This window comes from Macrosteles quadrilineatus, unplaced genomic scaffold (genome assembly GCF_028750875.1).
Source record: "Macrosteles quadrilineatus isolate MER2022 unplaced genomic scaffold, UCM_ALF_1.0 Scaffold_4__1_contigs__length_99947679, whole genome shotgun sequence".
Lineage (NCBI taxonomy): Eukaryota > Metazoa > Arthropoda > Insecta > Hemiptera > Cicadellidae > Macrosteles > Macrosteles quadrilineatus.
In genome coordinates this window covers 3,915,871-3,943,471 of record NW_026542597.1, presented here as the reverse complement: position 1 = coordinate 3,943,471, position 27,601 = coordinate 3,915,871, and the positions used below count along the sequence as shown (strand labels likewise).

The 27,601-nt window shown below is 30.7% G+C and overlaps 1 protein-coding gene across 1 annotated transcript in view; it reads right to left on the bottom strand.

The window, feature by feature from the left end:
- Positions 1-27,601, bottom strand: part of LOC128991689 (guanylate cyclase D-like) — a 136,195-nt gene that overhangs the window by 92,773 nt on the left and 15,821 nt on the right. The window contains exon 2 of the mRNA XM_054414789.1: positions 2,989-3,152. Within this exon, the coding sequence (XP_054270764.1) occupies positions 2,989-3,152 (164 nt within the window). The remainder of the gene's footprint in view (positions 1-2,988; positions 3,153-27,601) is intronic.

Here is a 27,601-nt window from a genome sequence, read left to right as displayed (position 1 = left end):
TATTAATTTTAGTTGAGATCTCTTTAAATAATAACAACTTGCTTACGTTAAATAAATAATTAGGTTTATTCCTTACTTGCCTAATGCGTCCCTAAGTACTTTATTATAGTGTACAGGCACAAACACACTACATATATAGAAATTTAAAACATGATAAAAAAATAAACCTACAATATTTAGTAAGATTTAGTTAAACATTACGATTGTTAGTTTAGACAGAGCTAACACTAACATCCCATTCACTACTTAGTTTACGCCACACTACACTATTTTGACGAACTTCCCTCGCAAGGATTTAGTCCAGAAAACAGCTGTTTGCCGCCAGCTTAATCAAATGGGGTTTCATTGCGTACTACTGTACTGCAATGAGTTTTACCGGACACCAATCAGCTGATTATACTGTATTTGGGTGGCAATGAGTAGTTATAAACAAAAACATAACCTCTCTTAGAGGTTGACTAGTGATTTAGTCCTTTAGTTGGTGGTAATATACAAGGATTTGTACAGATTTAGTAGAATGGCGTAAACTATCGTACGTCACTCGTCCAAAATGTGTTTACCGGACTCGTATGGTAATCCCGTACTCGACTTCGTCTCGCACGGGAACGACCACACTCGTCCGGCAAACACTTATTTTCAGGACTAGTAACGTAATATACTATTACAGAATTAGTAATAATGCTAGTGTTGACGATAAAGAATACCTAATACTAAATCTGAGCCTATAAGTGCGGCACGAAAGAGAAGTTTAAGGCATCAATTTTCTTGCTCTCGTCTAGAAGTTTCAATCCCCAACTTATTCGGTTTGCCTTTATTACACTCCATCTGTCTTTTCCTCTTCAGTTCACTTTCTGCAAGAATGTCTTAAACTTTGAATAAATTTCTTCCACTTTGCTACTTCTTTCAAAGCATTGGTTTTGTGTTCAGATGGTGGAGTGGCGGAAGGTAACCTACATATATATCGTTTTTCACAATGAACATTAATGTAAGTATGGTTGATAACTTTTAATGGAGTTTATACGTACCATATGAACATTTATTAAATTGGGTTCACAATACCTTGATTAATAAATATATGTACAATTTCAAGAAATAGTTATGTTTTCAACCTTTAAAAATGGTAAAAAACATATTAGTAAAAGATGGATTGCCAAATCAAAATTTTAATTATTAAATAATAGTGGTATAAATTAACGTAAAATATAGTTGTAAAATTACGATTAAAATTAATACTTTATACTTTACTCTTATACTTTTCTATGAAATGGCGACCATACAAATGTAGGTATTTTAAGCCAAGTATGAATGGGGATGTGTGTGGGATGAGTGGCGCGATCTTGTAGTCTTGTTAGTGACTAAGGCCGACATAATCCTTAGACACAGCTGTTAATTAATAACCCATACAGCTAATGGCAACTAAGGGACCTACAGTTTATAGTGGAATCCGAACCACTTTTTGCCATGGTACATACGAATTGGTCTAATTATCAGGATAGTACTGCGGATAGTCGTATAACTCACTCGTGCGGACGTTAATCCACACCAGGGAGTATCGCATCCACAGTGCATGCCTATAAATATCCACAATTCGTGACCTCCTAGTAGCTGGATTACAGGACGACGCCATCCGTCCCAGTCAACTAATTCTAAATAGTATTAGCCTTAAGTGTTCAGCCAAAGTTACGGCTGTAATGATCCAATTAATTAAAGGCTTAGTTAGTGGTGATGGTAAACTTATAAACCTAATAGCTCTCTTGGTTAATTTCCCCCTAGAATTAGATCTTTACAGATTATTAAACTCAAATTTAACCTCAATTCTTTAAACGCTCAAAAGTATGCACTTTATTGGTACTCGTACTTCATGAATAACATAATTTAAGATATTTATATAATTGCTGTGTTATATTTTTGACGTATCTAACAATAAATGAATATAGTGTAACCATCCAATATGGTAGATAATATAAAAGGGTAATTTTGCTGAAAGCTATTTTCAAACTAATTAATCTTGTAGTATTTGTCAAATCAAAATTACGCTCTAACAACCGAAAGAAATAGTAAATTCAAACATATGTGAAATAAAATATGACATGACTCGTAAACATGAGATCATAAGACCATCCTGACACTCAAGCGTAGAATGCTGGCCATGTGCTGGTTTACAACTTTCCTTGTTACTTTATAGTAAGAATTCCTCACTAATATGTAATATGGTAAGTAGTTCCTATTTTTTTAAGCGTTTTACACGTACAACCACTGCAATATAAACATTTCTTTAGTATCATATACCATTGCTGATTTGTTATTTTTAATGTAGTTTTAGTTTCATACAGGTAGGGTAAATATATTAAAATGGCCAAATATATCACGCATCAGTGATCGGATATTGAAAAAAAATAGTAATATTTCAAATAAAAATATGTATGTACATCGTATTTAAATGCATTAATTTTGTGGCAAGCCTAAGTCGCTTGGCTGTTAGCAATATTTTAGATACAAGTTCCATAACTAACTAATTTAATTTTCATCATAACACTTTCCACACAGTTTGTCCAAAATGAATAATTATTGAAATATGGGCTTAATTGGTGCTGCTATGCATAGAATAGCTACAATATATTTTAACTCACAAATCTTTTAATAATATATCAACACATTTTGATGATTGTTATTAACTTGTTGTGGTTGTATTATGAACGATGTTTTTGTAAAACGTTGGGCTTATATTATTTGAACTAGTATTTACCATTTCTTTAATTTATTTAGGTCGTTTATACTCTAGTTAGGGAGTTCACGTAGTATTTTAAATATATTGAAATAGCCAAGTACTACAATTTTGCAATCAAGTTTCCTACGACAGAGAAGTAGAGAAAATGTATAGCTGAGACGTTTTCCCAACGTTAATAAAACAGCATCCATTATGATAACTCTATTTTTCATAATCTGTAATGGCAACTTACTCGCCAAACTCTAGAACTTCTGACTGACCTGGGGACAGGACCAGGTGACGACCGGGGTGTGGCGTAGGGCGGCTACCGCCTCCAGCAGGGGGCAGAGCCCGGGGTCCACGGACCCGAGGATGGCCCTGGGAGGAGTCGCCACTGCTGCCTCCAGGATGGCCGTCAGTCCTGCAGCCCGGGAGTCACACACTTCTGTAACAGAAGGTAACAGAGAGGTAAGGACAGCTAATCAGCATATAGGTCAAAGTAGAATGGTGTTTTCTAAAGGCTTAGAAAAGATGAGTTCTGATGACAGCGAGTAAAGTAACAGGAATTTCGGTAAGTACGACAAATACAAATTCCACTATTTTATTAGATTAGAATAAACCAATTAATCCAACATCATTGAGGTCGTACTTATCGTATATGTACAAGCAACTGCAAGTACGCAGATAATTTTACTCTCTACATACTTTATCTTCCGGTGAGGGTCGTGACAAATTCGTATTTATACTTTACATTTAGAGTTCTTCTGTTATTCAATGTCAATATTAATACTTTACGTGGCTCCGGAAGACTAAGATGTAGTGATTCCACTGGCCACTTGAGCCTACGAATGAAGATTTTACTATATAGTTCACTCAAAAACCGGTGAATGGAGTCCAAAGTTACCAGTTGTGAAGTAATCGTTTTCCATAGCATGTTTAATAGCAGCTATCAAGTGCGTACACTGAGCTGATTTAAAGAGATCTTTGCGAAACAGCTAGTCTTTGCGATGGCTAGGTTGTAAACCCGCCATGAAAAATTGCACCTTAATGAACTAAACCCTAATGATAAACAATACAACTATAAAACAGAAATTCAGGAAAATATTTGTAGCAAATTAATATTTGTGAATATTACGAAAAAACAGTAAAAGATTAAATCCGGTCGTTGACTCCACAGTGGGGATTGCAGTTGGCAACGAAACTGAATTGAGGTCTACACGTTGTAAGAAAAATTCCTTTCTTGAGTTCTCTTTACATTCTTAGTATATTGGTTTGGTCTCTCAAAGGGAAAGGACACTCTTGATTGGTTCTTGCTGAAACTAATTCAATTTCCAGGTCCAATGTGTGCAACGCCGATGACAAAAAATAGCAACGTTTCTTTTATGAGGATCGTAGTCTGACAAACTCTTCTACCAGAACCTTTAGAAATTGGATTTTCATTGTTATTTAACGAAAGATACAGTATTGGAGGTATATATTGCTGTAAATATTGTGTACTCGTATTTTTATTACACTCTGTAAAGCGGCCAGTTATTATATACCCTACAAATTTGTTACACCCCAAACCTATGCCGCGTCGTCCAATATAGAGCTGTTTATTCTGGTAAAAAAAAAAATGTTAACGCTCTTACTGCTCGGCAGTCTAATATAACAAAGGTTCTCTAAAGGAAATACATACAGTATTAACTTATCACATGGCCAACTGTCAATTCTAGTTTATTTAATTAAAAACTTAGTTGTTTCTTTGTGAAAGCAAACACAACGTGTCTAAGTTTTGTATTATAGTAAGTAATTCGTTTTTTTCTACACTTTTTACTCGAAGTTCTATCTAAATATTTTTACTATTGGTTCTAAAACTCAATCTATTGTTTGTATACTGTATGAAATCGTAATCGGGCTTAGTACAAAGGCGCTCAGAACTTGTTGTAGTTGACCGATTGAGTTCCAGTTTAAACTGAACAGTCAGAGATTGCTAGATCAAGGGATGTCCGTTAAGCTTTTGGAATTCAACAACAAAGCAGTGGCTGACTGAACTACGCTTGCAACTCCATAAAATGTACTGAGTGTAAAAAAGTAAAGTGTTTATTGTATTTGAATTAATGACTAATTATGATTATTAAAGCTTAAACGATGACATATGATAGATGTGCAAAAAATTATAGATATCGATATCAAGCAATGGGATTACAAAAACTCACTATTAGACAAATTATTTTAGTTTTGGCGAATCACTGGATTTAATCCACACTACCGGGTAATATTATTAGATTAATATTTGGTGATTGTTTACTTTTAATCTGTATGCTAAAAAACTTTCCTTCAAGTATACTTTTAAATAAAAGTAAAATACAACAATTTGATTTATTTGACACATTTAAAAGTAATCGTTATATTTTTATGTTACGTTTGTGCAGTAGATTTCTCAATGAGAATATTTAATTCTTTTTTGAAGTATCTAACTTATATTCCTAGTAAAAACCCATTACAAAGTAAACCCTCATTCGTCTTCCCATTGGGTTAATTTCTGCAATGAAACTTTTAGATATTTGGATTGCGGAATGGTAACTATCCAATATTTAACCATCCAACTTGCTAAATATTAACTATCTAGCTCCAAAACATCAAAGTAAGTACCCTAAAACGTACCTAACGTTTTAAAGTAAGTAAAACGTCCGGACTCATAATCAAATATTTAGGTGACGTATCTTTCAAAAAATCAAAAACAAATATTTCAATGGTTTGGTTATTTTACACGGAATTCAATATAATATATAAAAAAAATATATATATAATATATATAATATATCATATATATAATATATATGATATATAATATATATATTATATATATTATATATATATATTATATATATATCACATATTATATATATATATATCTATATATATACAATTAATGTACGACTCCGAACGGTTTTCATTGAGTAGAATATAGTACAATCAGCAAAATTGCAGTGATTTCACTTGGAAATGACAGAATTATTTACAAATTGGTTAACGAACAATATGAATCAATGATATTTGTTAGTGCAGAAAGCATGTGTGTTCACTGATTGAATCAACAAAACCCAGGGATCCCGTGTGACTATAAACAAACAGAACTCATCACTAATTGAAGGATTAAAAGGATTGTTATTTTATCAAGCTCAAACTACTCAGCAAATGCATCCCTGGCTTCTATAACAGTGACTGTAATTCAGTTTTTAAATTGTCTAACACAATATGCGTGTCATATTTTTGCACGTAAAAGATATTTAATTGTGTAACGGTAGACAGTATATTAAGTGCATGTTATTATGCATTTAAAATTAAATACTATAGCCTAATGGTCAATTTTTACTTTGAAAATTACTCAAAAGAATATCTAGCAGAAATATAATTCTTTTTTGTATGCATTTTGAATATAACCTATAATTTTAAAACTAAACCAAGTGTTTTCAGCTTTATGTAACATTTTAGAACCACAATTCTAACATGGGGCCAGTCTCTCGTGGCATGGGGGTTGAGTTAATCAGATGATTGTGTCTTGGGTAATCAATCGACTGACAGATTGTCAACATATTAACAGTTTACTAAGAATAGTATAAAGGCTTGTTTGGGTACATAATTCAGTTTGTTGGCTCATTCAAAAATGAAATAATCAATATTGTTTTGCAAAATATGTACATACATGTTTCATAAATCTTGCCAAAGATTTTGATGGTAGGTAAAGAGGAACATGTGTAATACTCTCATTTACACTTACAATAAAATCACTTCTAAATATATGACACATTGAATATTTGTAGAAATGGGGGATTGAGGTTTTTTGTCAATGTTCAATATAACTCTGTAATATAAGAGGATTCTACATGCTCAGAGGAAGAATTACAGTGATCCTTGAAGCCTTCATGTACACTAAGCGGATTGAAGTTTTCCTTTTGTATTGTTCTTAAAGTTTAAAAAGGCTGTTTGAAAATCCCGTAAATATATTTGCTTTGTTTATGAATATAACAAAAAAAAATTCGTTAGAAATGTAAGAAATTACAAAATATGCTTTTAAAACTTAACGTCAAGTCTTTGACAGACCAAAATTATTTTGTAACCATTTACCCTTCTTTAAGCAGCAACTCTTGCGTTAAGTACGTATTTTCCGTGACTTCAACTGAAGTTTATTATTTACGTGAATCCTAATCACTTATGTGTAATTAAACTCAATTTTCCAATAATTTAAGACTTTTTTATCCACTCCAAGTCTAAAAAAATACTCAAGTAAAGCAGGCGCAATTGTTTATAATAATAGGCCTATAAAATGTATTTGTTTTATCAAACTGTAAAAATTGTCAGTAACTAAATGAATAGCAAAAATTTGTGCAGCACTTGTCATAGCTTTAGACAAAGTGTATCTTTATTGTATTCATCAGAAAGTAAACCAGCTGAAATCATCTGAGAGAGTGATTGAAAGAAAACCCCCAAGGAGGAAGATTTAGTGAGATCAGTGAGGGACTTTTCAGTGATCTAAAGATATCCTTGTGAAGGTTTTTTAATATAGAATTATTCTCAATCTTCTATTGAATATTGTTTGTTATTAAACGAATTATAATTTTATAAGAAGAAAAAACATGACCTGCAAGATAACTGTGATAAACTAATGTGTGCATTTATTTAAATTAGGAAATTTGAAAATTCCATTTACTACCATCTATGTTGTAGCGCATCATAACCCGAAAAATACCATTTATTCATATTGTACTGTTTTACCTATTTATTGTTTTTCTTAAAGTGTTAGGATTATAGTGCAAACTAAACGTTTAACAGCAAAAAAGGTAAACGTATGTTTCAGCTTATGTATAAGATTGACATATCGATGGATCAGTTTACTCACTTACAGGAATTTAAACGAGTTTAGAAACTTGTGCAGTCAAGAAAATTTAACTGCAGCGTAAACGGGTTTATGTAAATTTAAAAATCTACATATTAGTAACTAAATATGTATGGGAATCAGGTTAAATATAGTTATTAGTAGGTAGTTTTGTTAGTTAAAAACTGTCTTTTTAACTATCATGCGAGCAAAAAATTTCAACGACGGACAATAAAAAGCACTTGTAGTTGACTCATGGGAATTCTCATTTAACAGGTTATATTATTTACTTTTATTTCAGAATATAATCTCCCCATGGATAATTAAATCTACTTTGATATTTGGATAGTCTTTGGGGATATTTTAAAACACGATATTAATTGACGTTGAAGCTCAAAAAATTATAATCAATATATGCACAGTCTAAGGCTGCATAGATCTAAATTTCCTGTTTTGTTTATAACATCAGTTACTTAAAATATTGACTTTATTTAATATATAACTTATGAAGGTAACGAAAAACATTTCAGACTTTTCAATACACCTAATACACATTTTCATGGGCCTTTAATTTATATGATTAGGCTGCCAAAATGCACAAAATATATTAATAGTTGTTATAATCAAAAAGATTCTTTTCATTCAAAACCATCAGACAATTTATTTATTTTTTAGAGTAATTTAACAATTAATCAATGTTTTATGTTTTCAAATATGCCTAGTTGTCAAACTTGTTTGAACATCGTCAAGCACGTCAAGGTAAGATGTACATCCGCTAATGTTTTCCCAGGCTTAACCTGATCTCCAAAACACGACCTTCCGAAACCCCTTCCTCTTGTATAAAAACATGTTTACTGCTTACACAATAATAAATCCACGAGGATTATGAAGTACCTTTGGAAACGTCAAAGTCATTTCCGACCCTTTGCGTATCTGCCTATACAAAACTAAATTTACAATACGGATAAAAAAAATACACATACATCTAGAAAACATTTTTTCACCAAGCCCTCACATTTGAGTTCCAAACTTTAAAATGTGTTTAAAATATTGGTATATCTTTAAAAGGGGATGAATAAGACTTTAAACGGTGTGGACATAAAAGTATAATACGATTCAGTGCAAGTCATAAGCGTAATCTTTCAACATGTCATAAACAACAATAAACAACAATATAAAGGAAATAATAATTGAATATAAGTTTCCGAGGCAATAGGAATTATCTAATAGAAATAATGATTATACACAAACCTTGGTACAAAGTTAATGCAATGCGGAACCCCAGATACTACAAATATGTCATTAAAACATCGTGTCGAATGTGAATGCATGTCTTAGTTAAGTTTAATAACTTATTTTGTAATAGAGCCGAAACTATTAGCTTTTGACTATACAAGTAGTTAGTAATAATTTTGCCAATTAGATCAGTTTTCAAAACAGCTGATAGCACAGTTGTGTTGAAACTCAAACCAGAACTTATGAAGTAAGTTTAAACAATCTAAATAATTTAATACTTCAACGATTGTCAAAATAATGGTTTAAACTATTTTTGATCAGGTTTTCGTTATACAAATGTTCTGACATAAAAGCATAAGTGGTAAGTTGGTAACATCATATTCTTCGAGGTCCAAGGCAGCGATGGATTTGGATCCTGGTCATTGCCACTGATAACTGTTATAGGTACTCTTGTACTGTAACGGTTTGCCCCTTGCTTTGCTGAATTCGTTTCACGCTTCGGCCGATGCCTATAGGGAGAGGGCAAAAGCAAGGCTAAAAGTGGCCCCCAACCTTTTAAACCCTTCCACCCCTTCTAACCCTTTTTAAACTTATTTTAACATTAAGTCTGGAATAAATGTCATCAAAGGAAGTCCAACAAAGAAAACAAAAGTAAAGTGGCTATAAATGGGATATTTTAAACTCAGTGAAACAATCCATCTAGATAGATTACACAGTAACTAAACTAGAACATTAATTATGAATAAACGCCCACAGACATTGATGGGAGAATTTCCATTAAAGTCTATACGCAAATAAATTTAATTTTTAATTAAACATCAAAAAGAGCTACTGATATTAATCTCCACCACTTTGTGGACAAGCAAAAGGAAAAAGTTTGAGTAATACAATGAAAAAGCTAATCTCCTTAGTGTTCATGAGGACTCTGAGGATTACTGCAAGTCCTTCTCTGATCCTGCGAGATCCTCTTACATGACAGTTGCTTCATCTATCATTCATGAGACCATTACACTTTGACAAAAGTACCACTCGAATAAGCTTTCAACGAAATATGTATTGGGGTAATTTATTTATGATTAATTATACTTTAATCGAGGTTATCTATCACTTAAGGGAACAAGTCAAGGTAAATGAGGTTGATGAACATGTATATTAAAACATGCTTTAAGACATTTATTAAATATTTTTTTGCACAAAATATAAGTGACGTTTAAATCAGTTCTTACTTAATTCGGTTATTATAGCAGACAACATACTACGTTTAACAATATTTAGTATCAGCATTGACTATTGGATACTGAAGGTATCAGGTTAAGAAATTAAAAGTATAGTCTAATTGTTTGGTCGACAGTTACGTACAACATTACAGTACACAACAATACATACTAAATAATTAAGTTGAAAATATTATTAGAAAATTTTCCATTTCATGAAAAAGATATTACTGTAGGTCTGATGGTAAGATTTATATCTGAGGGTAAGGTTTATTTAAACAACTTACTTTTTCGTTATAATGTCTCCATAGTTCAAAAACACTAACAGTTGAAATTCAGGGGTGCTTTGGAAATAGAATGCTTTGAATTTTACATGCTTTTTGTAATTATTTTACATAAACTGCCACTAATGTTCTGAAGATCCATAATTGATCCATATCTATTAAATTCCAATAACAAACGCTTTCCCACAATTACGTGAAAGTTCCTGGTAGCTTGTTATGTAAGCGTTTCAGGATATTTAATGATAAATGTCCAAATTGTTTCCTAATTTAATTAAAGGCTAATATATTAATAGAACAAGTCAACCATAAATTAAAATTAATTATGATGCTTTCATTACTCAAAAATCTTAAACTACCAAAAATGAATACTTATGCTTAAAAAACGTATAGGCTACAGTATATACGTTTCCTGCACTAAAAAACCAATAATAAAATTTGTGTTTGACTTAAGGTAAATATTGTCGACTGGTAAATGTTTCTATCAGCTACAATACCTATGATTAAAGATATTTTATTTAGAGAGTTTATTTGCTCGATAAAGAACTTTCATCTGGAAATCTGTGAGAAATCCTCCATTGATTGCTCCAGATCCTTATCATTTTTGGCTAAAATGACTGAAAATGTTACATTATTATAGTTATATGATTGTTTGGATGGTTTAAAATTAATTCCCTTACAAACATTTAAACAGAACGACTTAAAAAATAAATCGATGCATAATCGTTTGCTTATAATTAATACACGTATACAGTTTTTTCAACTTTTAACTTTTTGACATTGAACTGTATTTTCTTTCTGAAAGATAAAAATAGGAGCAGATTTACTTAATCCGTAGGCCTACTCAGCTGAGTGGCTTAATTCCGAAGGAGCAAACAAAATGTATAATTGTCAAACGACAAATCCGATATAAGTTTAATTTATCTTCTTTAATAGTGTTACTTAATATTGTGTAAACGCGAAAAACACATTTGTTACATGATTAATTTGCAAAAGTAGTATTTTATTCTTGAATAAGCAAAAGACAGTTTTATCAATAACAATTTATGAGTAAATTGTCTGGATCATAAGTTTACCAATATGAAAATGGAGCTGTCTGTTGGAATGTGAAATAAAATGTAAAATAAAATAAAAACCTGAAGAAAAATAACCAAAGCAAAGTCACGCCGATTGTAGTGGTATAGTTCAGATACAGTAGTAAAAACATGGACACGTTTGTACAAGATGGCGGCTCAAGCGTGACCAGGCTACGTGACCATCTGCCAATCAAATTCAAGATCTAGAAATTTCATAAAAACTTAATCTTTACTTATCATGTGTGATGCTGTTATGGATGCTATTACCACTAAATTTATGATTGATAAAAACTAGCTCTAAACAAAGAAATTATCACTTGTATAATATGAAACACACGATAGTACGTTGTTCAACAGTGCTTTATAAGAAGATGAAATTATATCCTACAAATATGTAAGACGTATGTAATTTATACATTATAAATTATACATTTGACGTACATTATACATTATAATGAAACATTATTCATCCATTCATTACCAGTCATGAGGGCTTGTGGTAACATTCTTTACATCCATCAATCATGACAATGCTTCACCTGCTACCAGACATGCCAATACCCTTCTTGTACCACAGTGAAATAGCTATCATACAATGTGTGAGTTGAGTTCTATCAGAGATTTCTTTTGTCACGGGTGTTAAAATTTGGTGATTAAATTATTAACTCTCTTAGGATTGCGAAACAAGTGTTTATTTTAAAATAAAGATATGTGTGGTTATGATGTGTAGTACACAAAGTATGTTTGCACTTTTGTTGATTTGTCACTTAATATTTTAATCAAACTGGAAAACAAAGTTTTTTATATATACAGACTCATTAAGTTATGAATGTGTTAAAGATGCACTAATTATCGACAGAAACACATTTCTTTATAGTTACATTAGGTTCAAATTATTACTTCTAAAACAAGCGAGTACCAAAAATATACGTATCCCATAAAAGCTTCCGGTACATCCATGGAACCTAATTAGCAAATGCCTTTGTTTGATGTATGCACTTGTCGAGAGAAATTGCATCAACGCACCTCAGGATTATACCATAATTTTATATTAGACAAAATATTGTACACAAAAGCAAGATAGTTTGACCATCATAAATTATTATTATTCTATTCCTTCATTTATTTGAAGCTTATACGCTGTCAATGTATTAGGAAACAGATAAATATAATCACAGCAAACAGATTATGAGGAAAACAGTGAATTCAGTTGGTTACATTCTAATTTATGGTTCGTTATTGTTACTGATTAACAACTAATAATTGGGTTTTGACATATAATTAACTGTTCATTTACAAAGCTATAAAGGGGAGGGGAAAAAAATCCCTAATAAAACTAACGTTACGTTAAGAAAACTCTTATCCTGGTTTAGATGTCAATTTGGTTCACTCTTCAACATACTGTATATGAGGAAAATATTACTTAACGTAACCACAGTAGCAAACCTGCAGTGTGTGTCAGCTTCATTTTGCAAAGTTATTTTGTTATGCACCTGATAGAATTTAATTTATAATTGCTGAGTATGAATTATGATTCATCTTGAATACAATTAACGAAGGCTTAATAATGTTTCATGGTTTGGGGAACATAAATATACGATTGTTTAACTGAATTAGAAACATGTACAATAAAGTAAAAAAAAACTACAACCATTTACGTGGCAATTTTGATGAATATCTTCAGTAATAAATCAACTGATCATTAACATAGAGGACGAAATTGGATTTGGATTAACGTAAACGTGTAGTTCTTCGGATATTTTCGTAACCGATAGTTTACGAAGGAATTAAAGTAAAAATTAAAGTACGGAATATAAACGTTCAAAATTACGACAACGTAGAAGGGCCAGGGAGTAATATTTTTTTTGTAAAATTCTGACTTTAAAACTCAAAATTTTGACTTTTAATCTAAAAATGTTCACTTTTAATCTAAATGTTTTGACTTTTAATCTCAAATTTTGACTTTTAATCTCAAAATTTTGTCTTTTAATCTCAAAATGTTGACTTTTAATCTCAAAATTTTGACTTTTAATCTAAAAATTTTGACTTTTAATCTCAACATTTTGACTTTTAATCTAAAAATTTTGATTTTTAATCTAAAAATTTTGACTTTTAATCTAAAAATTTTGACTTTTAATCTCAAAATTTTAACTTTTAATCTCAATATTTTGACTTTTAATCTCAACATTTTGACGTTTAATCTCAAAATTTTGATTTTTAATCTCAAAGTTTTGACTTTTAATCTCAAAATTTTGACTTTTAATCTCAAAATTTTGACTTTTAATCTCAAAACTTTGACTTTTAATCTCAAAATTTTGACTTTTAATCTCAAAATTTTGACTTTTAAACTCAAAATTTTGACTTTTAATCTCAAAATTTTGACTTTTAATCTAAAAATTTTAACTTTTAATCTCAAAATTTTAACTTTTAATCTCAAAATTTTGACTTTAATCTCAAAATTTTGACTCTTAATCTCAAAATTTTGACTTTTAATTTCAAAATTTTATCTTTTAATCTCAAAATTTTGACTTTTAATCTCAAAATTTTGACTTTTAATCTCAAAATTTTGACTTTTAATAACAAAATTTTTAATTTAAATCTCAAAGTTCTGACTTTTAATCTCAAAGTTCTGACTTTTAATCTCAAAATTTTGACTTTTAATCTCAAAATTTGAACTTTTAATCTCAAAATATTGACTTTTAATCTCAAAATTTTAACTTTTAATCTCAATGTTTTGACTTTTAATCTCAAAATTTTGACTTTTAATCTCAAAATTTTAACTTTTTATCTTTAAATTTTGACTTTTAATCTCAAAATTTTGACTTTTTATCTTTAAATTTTGACTTTTATTCTCAAAATTTTGACTTTTATTCTCAAAATTTTGACTATTAATCTCAAAATGTTGTCTTTTAATTTAAAAATTTTGACTTTTAATTTCAAAATTTTGACTTTTAATCTAAAAATTTTGACTTTTAATTTAAACATTTTGACTTTTATTCTCAAAATTTTCACTTTTATTTTTTAAAAATTTTGACTTTTAATCTAAAAATTTTGAATTTTATTCTCAAAACTTTGACTTTTAATCTTAAAATTTTGACTTAATCTCAAAATTTTGACTTTTAATCTCAAAATTTTGACTTTTAGTCTCAAAATTTAAACTTTTAATCTAAAAATTTTGACTTTTAATTTAAAAATTTTAAATTTTAATCTCAAAATTTTGACTTTTAATCTCAAAATTTTGACTTTTAATCTCAAAATTTTGACTGTTATTCTCAAAATTGTAACTTTTAATCTCAATATTTTGACGTTTATTCTCAAAATTTTGACTTTTTTTACAAGTACAACCAACCGAGACAGTATGACCACGGCACAAGCGGGAGTCTTGAATAACACGCTTTTCTCCTATGTTCAACCAGAGAGTAGTGACTCCAGTCTATCTATTCATCTCCATGGTTATAGTAGGCCTAATTACGGAGTTTGGTGGTAATTTAACACTCTAAACCAGATGGTTTAAGCAGTAGGCCTAATTGAGCTCCAGTTGTAAAATCGCTTGCAATAAATACGACGTTGTAGAATTCAACGATACAAGTATACATTTTGAGATAGAAGTCAAATTTTGAGAATAACAGTCAAAATTTCGAGATTAAAGGTCAAAATTTTGAGATTAAAAGTAAAAATATTTAGATTAAAAGTCAAAATTTTTAGATTAAAAGTCAAAATTTTGAGAATAAAAGTTAACATTTTGTGATTAGAAGTCAAAATTTCGAGTTTAAAAGTCAGAATTTTACAAAAAAAATATTACTCCATGGCCCTTCTACGCCGTCGTACAAAATAAATTTCAAAGTGATAAGAGTATTTAAATATTTGGTGCATATTGACGGTACTAAATAATTGCCTGGATTCTTTTAGTATTCATACAAAAGAATAAACAATTAATCAAATTAAATCGGCAAAATCATCATAAAGATAGAAATCGTACTAGATGGTTTATTTCTTTTCAAAGATGATGAATAAATATTCTGTTAAACAAAACCTATCCTCAGTAGTAGTTTATACCACAATTAGACCTATGATATTGTAATGTATTAGTTGTTTAATAATTTATTTCGCTCTCAACTTTGTTAACAATAACAAAAGATTTATGATGAATACATTTATGAAATAAATATACATGACAATAGTAATTTACACACCATAATTGTGGGGGGGGGAGGGGGTACTAAGGTGCACTACGGAATAGACACGAAGCTATTTTAGCTACAAACAGTTTTCAAATTCAAAAATTCAAATATTTGTTATATAAATATAATAATGTAATAGTATACACCCTGTAATGGAGTTCCATTCGGTTTTGTGTAGCATAATGGAGTGCTGGTTTCGTATCGTAGAATCAATTAATCATTTCCTGTCAGTCACATCCTTGTAGCATGCCTGTCGATTCTACTTGTGTTTCAGAATGGAAATGTTAATTTACAGTCCTCTGCAAAATTCTTTTCCAGTAAAAAAAAATATACTACAATGACATTTGTCCATAGGCTTATTCTCCTTTGGAAAACCTTTATGCAACAATGAACCGACAAAAGTTAGATTAAATCATTTATCAATAATAAAATTAATAAACAAATTTAATAAAACTGGAAAACAAGTGTTATTCTTGTGTTATACACTGGTATAACGATAGTCCCAAAGCTTTGAGCACAAAGCATAACATTGATCGCCACAAGTCGTAGGTAGCCGTGGTTGGAGACCACACAGCGAATATATTACGATTTGTGTCGACGAATGAGTTTTGGTTTTACTTAAAACTTTCAAAAGGAAAAAAGTATATACTTTGAAAAAAATAATTTAATCTTTTTAAACAAGTTATGTCTAGCTACCCCAATAAAATTTCCCGTTTCTGTTTAGAGACTTCCTAATCGTTTTTACTATCCATTGATAATCGAGATGTTAGTTTTAAGGGTTTATTTTAATAAAATGAAGATATGGGTATTGGTAATATACAACAGTGTGTTGATAGCCCAGTGGTTGGTGTCTCAGACTTTGGTGGTTGTGGGAACAGGTTCAACTCCCGGGGTATCACAAATTCATAATGTTTTCCGATTGCCCAACCAAAAAGCATTTGTGTACAGAACCGTATTTCAAAAATTCCATAGGCGTAGTATTGTTGAGGCCATCAGAATTAGTTTGCTTTTGAAAAAATAGTTCTTATTTAAGTTATTGAATTGAATTGTGGAAACACTTAAAGTGTATTTACACTGTAATCACTAGTATTGCAGTAGCATCGTGAACTCGTCAATTTGATTGGCATCAGATTCATCACACCTGCTACTCTAAATGCCAATATCACAACGTGTTCCAATAAAGAACGTAATCACGATTCATTACAAAGGCGTTTCGAACTTTAGTTCAAACGTATGTGAACAAAATATCGGAACTTAAAACAAATATACATTATTCATCAAGTAAATTTACTAAGGGAAATTAACACAATCAATTGTTACCAATAAAAGACACAACCTTGAAATAAAAAAAAAAAAAAAAAAAAAACATTGCACTCTTAGTAATTTGTTTGGTTTAGTCAATACACGTGGTATAGTTTTAATCCATTTTATGAGACTAAACCACAGGGAAGCACTGTTGGGTTGGCTAGTTTAAAATAAAACACCTCTCATCCTTTCATGTTCATCAAGTGGCTGAGTGTAGGCCACGTATATTCAAAACTCCAGAGCTATTCAGCCAATAGCTAAACCCAAAGCTTTTAAATAGTCTGAGAGAGAGTGTTGTTGTATCCAATCATCATTAGACCCATTATCATTTTGGTGTGAAATTGCCATGGTTGTTTCAATAAATATCAATCGTCCGTAGCAGTATTAAATAACAGTTCAATCAATGTCCTTTACTGAACAGACGTTAAAGTGTAAACATTTCTTTGATTGCTGAAACAAATAGGCTAATACTAGCGAAGAATTTTTAGGAAACTAAATAAAATATCTTGTTTTAAATAACTTATTATTTATGTTTGTAAAAAAATAAGCTAATTTAATGTTTAAAAAAAAAATGTTGAATTGTTTCACTTAAAACTAAAGAGTTTAAATCGTTTATAACCTAAAACTTGAGAAAAATGAGGTATAGACAAATATTTTTGCAAAGCATTTGTTATGTCACAAATCACGATCTGTTATTAAGTTGATAATTCCTAGTGGTCAAGTGAGAAGAGCTCTAACTGCTTTTTGTAATTCGGCCTTAAATTTTAATTGGCTCTAAGATAATCCAAAAATTATTTTATTTTTTATGGTCCAAGTATACAGAGAGGTTATGTTTCTAAAATAAAAATAAAAGAATTATGTAAAATTGATAAGCAGCGGCAACATTTTATATAGCCGTATGCTGTGTTCGTATTCCTCATCTAGGTAATTAGGGTATCGCAAAGTGTTTGGTCCAATTTAAGGCATAACTGCACGGATTCCACAGATAATTATTTATTGAAATAAAAACGACTCGGACATTTTCCCTAAAATGATCAAATTGAATTTTTTAATGAGTCAAACAAATAAAACTCCTAAGCCAGTTTATAGGATACACAGACAGCTTTAATATCTGTGGCTGATTATATTCAGTTGTACATAGACGGATATCGACCGCTGGCTTCTAGTCATAACCCCTAGAGGTCCAACGTTTAAGCAGCGTTTAGGTGACACACATCAATAGCTATGAATTTTTCTCAGTGGATAATACAATTCACTGACCTGAGTTTTCATTGAGTGCAGATGCAGGTTAAACTAAATTAAAAACTATTACAGATAATTAAAGAAGATTAAAATAATAAAACAAACGCTGCGTCTAAAAATCCCCTTTGTGTAGTAAGAATTTATTTTATCATCGAAATAAATTGTGTAAGTCTTTAATATCTAACAGTGAATAACGAAATTTCTCAGTAATTAAAAAATCAGTATTGATTTTCTGAACTTGTGTTTATGCTAAATTAATTAAAAGTGCAGTCTCTTCAATGTTGTTATTTTAAGAACCATTGTTTTAGAAGCTGTAACAGCAAGTGATGTGTTTGAAAACCTTTTAACCCAGATTTAAGAGACGAACGTTTTTCACTGTATAACAAAACAAGTAAATACAATCATGACACGTTTACCATGTCCAAACACAATAGCATTGTTGACAATCACTGTTGCTGACACAACATGTGTATCTAGTGTCTGTGTCATTGAGATACATTCTCGTAATACATTTGCTGAATCAGATGATTCACCGTGGAAACTGTATGTTTCGAGCAGTGAAGTAGTTGAACAAGTTTGAACTTCAACAAAGTGTTGAACGGTTACTTTGTTGTTTGTAAAGTAATGCACTTAATTTTTTCTCAAAAACCACAAATTCAATCTCCCATTGCAGAATAAAGGCTTATACAGATGTTTTATCTCATCTCTGTACTATTACTAGTGTAAATTTAATGAGGATCCTGAAAATGACAACATATTTGAAATAAAAACAATGTTTAGTGCACTTACGGCCACTTTATATAAGAAATGGAAATATTTTGAAACAAAATCTTAATTTTACTGTTATTCCCTACATGTGAGGGCATGGAAACCTAAATTGGTGCCATTTGGTCACAAATTCTTAGTAGTGTTGATGTGTACTTAGTATGTGTAATTTCATTTTACACTAACTTTGTTCCACCCTGTATTTATTTAAAAATTGTCACTACATATATTATATTTGGATTAGTTTATTGGCTCTTTATTTTTACTTATTTACAAGAATAATCATATCATAGTAGTTTACTCAATCTGTTCAAACTAATACTGTATCAGTGTAGCCAACTTACTGGTTATCACCTGGAGGTATCCAATTTCCTTCCTCATAGTTATATCCGTAGTGTGAATTACACAAGCTGTATATCTAATGATCTATATTTAAATTTAACTACGGTTGATTTTGTTTCTGGCTTAGTTTCATACAATGAAGATGTAGACAGTATTTTCCATGACAAACGATTAAAAATTAAAGGATTTCAAGGCTTAAGAAAAACTAAATTTATAAAGTAAGTAGTTTATATTTTACTGTTAAGCAAGCATGCATATAGGGAAGTTAATATACAGAAAAAAACTAGATTGTGATCTTAGAGTCCGTTAATCCAGTTTGAAGTATTTCTTAGTACATATCCCAGGTTGATAAATATTGATTACTGTTTTCCACTATCATGATTTCTGTATCTCGAAGCAATTGTATTTTTATTAATGTAGTTGAGTAATTTATTTTGCGCTTCTCTTGCACCATTTTCTTTGCACTTACTTATCATCTGAACTAACTACAACCTGAAAAAAACTAATAAGACCTTATTCTTGTTAGTTTTTTTCAGGTAAAACCTTTTATATATAACTGTTATAAATCAATTAACTGCAGTATGAGAACCATTGTCAATTTAAGTAACAATTATAATATTACGAAAGAGCACGCCTGCCTGACGTTTGAGCTTAGAGCTATAAAAAGGCATACAAGAATGAATTTACCTGTTCTAATAGAGATGGGCAAATCGAATAAAAAAAGTACACTTAACTTAAATTTTAACATTTACTTCTTCTATAACTACGCTGTCATAAAAATGTACAACTAATAGTACGTGTAGTAATAATAATACACACGAATGAAAATCTAAACATTAAACATTTAACAGTAGTAAATAATGGTGAATTTCAACGGTCGTGGCCTTTATTCACAATAATAACCAACATGAACAATAATTAGCTTCATTATTCGAATAGAAGCTGGTTGAAAGACAAAGAAATAATATTATTCGACATATTCTCCTGTTTATATTCGGCTATTGTTGAATACAGAACTTTAAACATGTAAAGTTAAAGTGGAATTCGTGTTACAAAGTCCTCCAAAGTGCAGTGTGCTTTGTTCCTGGGTGTAGAAACCCGCTTTCATACCTCTAACAAAGAAGTTTAAACCCATATGGTAGAAAGGGGTGGATTTTATATTAGTTGAATGAACTTGATCAACCTAAATAATTTTAATGGTAGGTTAAAATCGTTATAATTAAGCATTTTATAAAATTTTAAAGTTGTAATCCCAGCTGCACATTTTATAATATTCGATACATTCTAACCTTAATAACACCTATTTGGCTATGTGTACACCTAATTGGACGTCTGGCCAATTTTAAATTAGGATATAGCGAACCCTTAAAACATTTAATATCTACAGCCATTCCTGTTCCTATAACTAGATATGCCCATCACAACCATACAGTAGTATCATGTAATTTAAATACTTTGATTCTCTCAAGTCTATTATCCACCTAAAATATATAGTAATTAGTGTGTGTATGTAGTAGGGCAGGATTAAAAATCGTGTAAGTTATTTAGAATACGTGGGGGAGACCATAAAAAAAATTAATTGGTAACAATTGACCTTAACAGAACAGACCTGTGGATAATTTAATTTTTCATTTGGATTGATTTTCCACACTTTGACATTTTTGTAGGTTTAGTAGCATGTCATCCGTTAGGCCTATACGATTTCAGTAAATATGATATTTATTTTACGACCATACATAATATAACCTAATGTATATAGGATCGAGCAAGAGGTCACAGCGATTCTTTTTTGTCAAGCTTGGCTTACTATGATATAATACGAAGAACAATGTGTGAAAATCCCTATTGCCTGCAAAGAATGGATATTTTAAATACATTTTAATATTGTTCCAGTGAAAAAATGGACAGACCAGAAGGTTATACTTCTCAATTTATAATAGTTTGTATGCGGAAAAAGATTAATTATTAAAGTACTGTCCAGTATAAATGATAACAATATTATCGTCTACAGTTAGCTCTTAGCTAAATATTCCAATCCCTTATATATATCGAGCATGAAATAAAATCATTTAAACCGTACAATAATATGTAATATTAATAACTATTTAAAGTTGATACAATAGCAACCAGCTGATTTTGGCGAGGAGGCTCTACCACTTGGGAACATATTCCATTTCCTCCTTAATGGATAATAACGTGCTTTACCTCACCCTCGTGGAGTAATGTGTTCAACTCAAATATTTTGGCGTTTATATTGTTTTATTTTACAATTTATTTTTCAATGATAAAATTTATAATTCTACAAATTATGTACTGCATTCTATTTTAGTGGATTCCCTTATAGGGAGGGTGCTATTACTCTAGGTGGCACGGTGAGGCCTAGACCCTGGACCATACTTTTTTACATAAGCAAAAACACTTGTGCTCCGTCTTGGCAGCAAACCTCGTTAAATCTTAGTGAGAAGGTATGTTTCAGAGGGTGTATTTCAATCATTACTTACTTAACGCAAAGTTTTAACATTTTAACATCAGCTTTAAGATATTATAGTAGTTGTTTATCATAAACCAATAGTTTTATTTAAATTTTTCGGTCCACCGAATATTTTACGTAGCTCTCAACATTGAAATTACAAGATAGTTTAACAATGTTTCTATTCGTTCAATGTTGTCTCAGCTTATTAGCATCTTCCCACATGACCCAAATAAAACGAAAACCACACACTTTGAAGGTATTTGCATCAAGTGTTACATCTGATTCTCTGTAGTAATAGTAATAATATCCATGAATAGGACAGAGACTAAACATTTCGTGTTCCTGACTTAGTTCAAATCACTTCGACTGCTATTTGTTAAGTACACTTAATGGCCTTCCCCGTTCTCTTCTTCTTCTTCCTGTATGTTAGAAGATAACGTTACATTATCTTTCTTATATAAGTTTAAGATACGTTAAATATACTAATACTATAGAATAAATAAACACCTGTTGTCTATTTATACGTGTTAATCTAGTTTAAATTCAAGTGATGAACTGCAAAAGATATTTAGACGTGTGAATATACCCACGAGAGAGTATATTTTAATTTTAACTACTGTATAAATATTACTAATATCATTGACTGTATATGACTCGCTTCTATGTAGCTGTTACAATTACAATGAGCTAACAAGAGAAATTGTCATCTGTGTTTTACGTACTAAAATTATCTACTGCTGTTCTAAGCAAATTCACATTTTAAGTAACATTATAATTTGTGTAGTTTTGGGGCTATTGAAACGGTTATACCAATTCGTATATACCAAAGGCAAAAATGTGGTTCGGATTCCACTATAAACTGTAGGTCCCTAGTTGCCATTAGCTATTTGGGCTATTAATTAACACCTGTGTCTAAGGAATGTGTCGGCCTTAGTCACTAACAAGGCTATAAGATCGCGCCACTCATCCTACACTCATCTCCATTCATACTTGGCTTAAAATACCTACTTTGTATGGTCGCCATTTCACTAAAAAGTATTAAAGTATTAAAATTATTAAAGTTAAAACTTGTAAAACTTTAGTTTGATCTGGTTGACAATCTAGTCACATAAATTAAATCAACTGGGCTTATAAGTATTTTAATTGAAATTGTGAATATTTAAACAAATTCACAATTTTAGCGAATTTCCCTATAGGGAAGTAGCTATTACCGTAGGTCTCATGGTAAGACTTAGGCCCGGGACCGATTTACTTTTTCATTTTGATGTCCCCAGAGGCCAAAAACACCACTCGTTCAAATTTTTATATATGTATATATATATATATATATATATATATGTGTGTGTGTGTGTGTGTCCGTGAACACGATAACTTGAGTAATTTTTATCCGATTTTGATGAAATTTGGTTTGAAGGTGTAAGGCGGGATAAACTTGAATGAGTTCGCGATCCAGCATGATCGGACCATGGGAACAGGGTTTTATGGGGGGTTTTATGGGGTAAAAATTGGTTTTTCTCAATTTTGACCCTCAAAACACAAAATTTCCCAATCTTTCTCTAAACCTTCTTAAAGAGCTTAAAAAAACAAACAATTCAGTATATCAAAGTGTTTTTGTACGGTTATTGGTTACGGAGAAAACTAAAAAAATGGTAAATTTAAAATTCCCATGTTATTCTTATGGAGAATATTGTAAAATGTTGTAGTTTGCTTGTTTATGGATATCTTTTGATCAAACTTGGCAAATATATTCATTTTATACTAAGCAATAATCATTTTACTTAAAACACACACTTTATTAGTTTCCTTGTAGCAGCAAACCTAGGTACTCGTTAAACCTAATGTTATTTAAATAGATCAATTGAAAATCAATTCAGCCAAATGGAAATTCGCTTAGGCGTCAGGTTTGCTGCGGCGGGGGTATTTCGTTTGGTAATCATATGTATGAAAATATAAAGAGTATGAGGATTTGACGAATAAAAGGTGCAGAATAAGATGCGACCAAATGAGACAAGTAAAACACAATCTTCTCAAACAAGCTTATACGGTAAAGCCATACTTATAAAAATCCACTGAGAACATGTAAAAACATTTTTCGCTTAAGTTAATTTATCCGTCACTGTTTTATAAAACCAATTATCTATAAACCTTTGTCCGGGTAAAATATCACACGGCATGGAAAATATTTAGAATATTAATAGACAAACAACTGTATTATATATATATATGTGCGCTGTGTTAAGAAGTAATTAATTTGGAAAATATAATCGCAATTTACACACTTCTTTAAAAATTATATTTAATGTTATTTGACATGCATATGTTCAACTTTAAATGTATATAAGTATAGGAACGGGTGAATTGCGTTATCCATACCGTTGTCAACCTCATTGTTCAAAATAATGTACTAAAGGGTATGAAAAAGTTGGCAATATTTCGTGTTATTTCGTTTTATATTATATGTATTAATAACTGCAATATTTTAAGACACTTTTAGTGTAATCTTTTCGTATCTATATTGCTTTCTACTTAGTTTTAAATTGTAAAAGTTAACGGAGAATAATTCTATACTCAAATAACTTTCATAAGGATATCTGAGGATCTCTAAAAATCCCTCGCTGATCCATCAAATCCCCTTTCTTACGTTTCCTGTCAGTCACTGGTTTAGATATTTATCTGGTTTACTTTTTGACGAATACAATAAAGATCAACTTTCATTAAATTCCTGCTAAGCATATAAAAAATTCCCTGCCTTAATTTAGTAACACTTGAAAAGTAAACTAAACATATTCCCATGGATACACACCGACTTGTCTATTCTAAATCCACCGATTGGTCCAGAAATAACATGGTTTAGTAAAAACAATGTGTCTGGAATTGTTATAGACAAGCTCGTATGCTTTGCTTACATAAAACCTCTTCTCCTCTCAGTAAAGAAACATTCCTAAATATAAGAAATGAATGAAAGTTGAAGCAACGAAACGACACGTAGCAAAACATGTGTTGCTGCGATCTGTTAAATGTATAGAGTAAGATTTAAATAGCATATATATATATATATATATATATATATATATATATATATATATATATATAATTTAATACAGGGTGAATAAAAAGTCAAGACCCCCCCCCCCCCCTCTAATATTTTTCCAAGTAAATATACAGATTTATCCTTTAGGTGGTCGAGCAATCTTAGCAGGAAGTTTCATTTTATCATTTTGAAATTTTTGAGTGTCCCCCCAAAAGGGGGGATATGGGGGGCAACTCAAATATTTTAAATGTAAACCCCGTTCAAGTGACACCTCATTTTGAAGAGTTTACAAAAACTTAAAGAATGGTGAAAACTAGAGGTCGCTATCTCTTCCCTATCCAAAATGGTAGCCCGTCAAATGTTGTGGAAAATCAACGGTAAAATTGTTAATATTGGCTGCCATTTTGGATAGAGAAGAGATAGCGAGCTCTGGTTTTCACCATTCTTTAAGTTTTTGTAAACACTTCAAAATGAGGTGTCACTTGAAGGGGGTTTACATTTAAAAATTTTGAGTGTCCCCCAAAAGGGGGGATTCGGGGGACAACTAAAAATGTTTCAATAGAAACCCCCTTCAAGGGACACCTCATTTTGAAGTGACTTAAAGAATGGTGAAAACCAGAGCTCGCTATCTCTTCTCTATCCAAAATGGCAGCCAATATTAACAATTTTACCGTTGATTTTCCACAACATTTGACGGGCTACCATTTTGGATAGGGAAGAGATAGCGACCTCTAGTTTTCACCATTCTTTAAGTTTTTGTAAACTCTTCAAAATGAGGTGTCACTTGAAGGGGGTTTACATTTAAAATATTTGAGTTGCCCCCCAAATCACCCCTTTTGGGGGGGCACTCAAAAATTTCAAAATGATAAAATGATACTTCCTGCTAAGATTGATTGACCGCCAAAAGGATATCTCTGTATATTTACTTGGAAAAATATTAGAGGGGGGGGGTCTTGACTTTTTATTCACCCTGTATATTTTAATGTTTGTTTTTAATATTAGTATCCATGATAAGCAATAACAAATATAAAACAGCAAGTGGTTTCAAACTGATATAAAAAATATATATAAGGACAATATACAAAAGGGAAACACAAATCCGCTCAGTGTCCGTGGGCATCAAATATTACCGCAAGTTCTTTCTGTGATCATGTAACAATCCGCTTATATAACAGGCATACAGACATTGGTAAAACCCTAAATTCATCCTACCATTCATTCATTCTATGAGTATACAAAAGTTACAACGGTTAGAGGTGAAATATTTTCATCGTACAACCTTACACTATCTTGTTGAACTTCATAAAATATGGAATATTCAATGGGACATTTTACGCTACATATATAAATAAGCATGTTATCGTAAAACATAAGTTTTATGTACTATTATTGAACATTTTATGGTTATTTTTGGGTCTACACGTATCATCTAAAAATTATGTTACTGACTAATCTGAAATAAATGAACTGCTTTTACTATTGGTTGATTATCATCAATACTACTGTCCTGTTGTTGAAAGTTTTAATAGTAATAATCATACATTGAAGTACACTTATCCATACTATCAGATATATCATTGATCGTTCTAACTGTAATCATGTAAACACCAAGGGTATTATATTGCTTTGAGTTTTACAAAACACAAACACTACTAAAGCTAATGTGTTAGTGATCTTTTGGTTACTATGAAAAGACATACCCTTGAACTAACACAAGTTAGTCGTTATGTCTTAGCTGCTAGGTCATAATTGTTAAATTTCTTAAAACAACTTGTCATAAAACCAATTATAATTTTGCGGGAAAATAGGTTTTTGGAAAAGTTATGACAAATTCATTTGTAAATTGTTAATAATAAATGCTTAGCTATCTCAGTGCAGTGACTAACATTTCTTGAAACAACTTGTAATAAAACCAATTATAATTTTTCGGGAAAATAGGTTTTTGGAAAAGCTATGACAAATCCATTTGTAAATTGTTAATAATAAATGCTTAGCTATCCTAGTGCAGTGACTGCGTAGAAACTGCTTGTACCTGATGCTGGTTGGAGGATTATAGGATCGTAGTCCAATTTAGACTAAACCTCACTAAATACATCACTGATTATAAATAATTGTATTCAATTTAGTTTGTATAGGTAGATACGAGTTTAATAATATTATGTGAACAGGAAAATTATTAATCACAATTACATTAAGGAATAATAGAAAAATTGTATTAGAAAAACTATGGAACTGTCTACTTAAAAGCTATAAAGCTCTACTAAATGGTTCAGCTGTATGTTTGGATACAAAAAAGGGTAAGATACCTGAACTCATACATAATAAAACGATTGAACAATAATGCTTTTTGTGCACAAAAACGATATTTACTCAAAAATATCGGAGTAAAAATTTTTATCTTGTGGGAAGTCAAACTGTCATGCAGACTGTAGTTGGTTAGTTTAGGTGTAACGAAGCAAAGAATAAATTAATTTCTTCTACAGACAAAATAGTTGCCATTTGCGAGTGTAAAACTATATTTCTTATAACTAGTATATAAATTCAAGTCTTTAAGACAGGGACTCACATTCCGATGTGTATTTTAAGCTGGTCAATGTAGAATGAAGTAAGGTGAGTATTATATTACAATTTAATATATCTTGAACACATCAGGACAGAGATGGGGGATACAGGAGCCAATGTTGTCTCAGGCTTAGTCGGATTTCCAAAACACGACCCTTTCTCTCAAACAAAAACATGTTTACTGCTTAAACAATTAAAAATCCACAAGAATTATGAAAGATCTTTAAAGCCATCAAAGTACTTTGTTCATGAAAAAGCTGTATTATTTTTTGAGTTCAATTGATAATATACGTATATACATTGATTTTTTAAGCTTACGAAAATAATT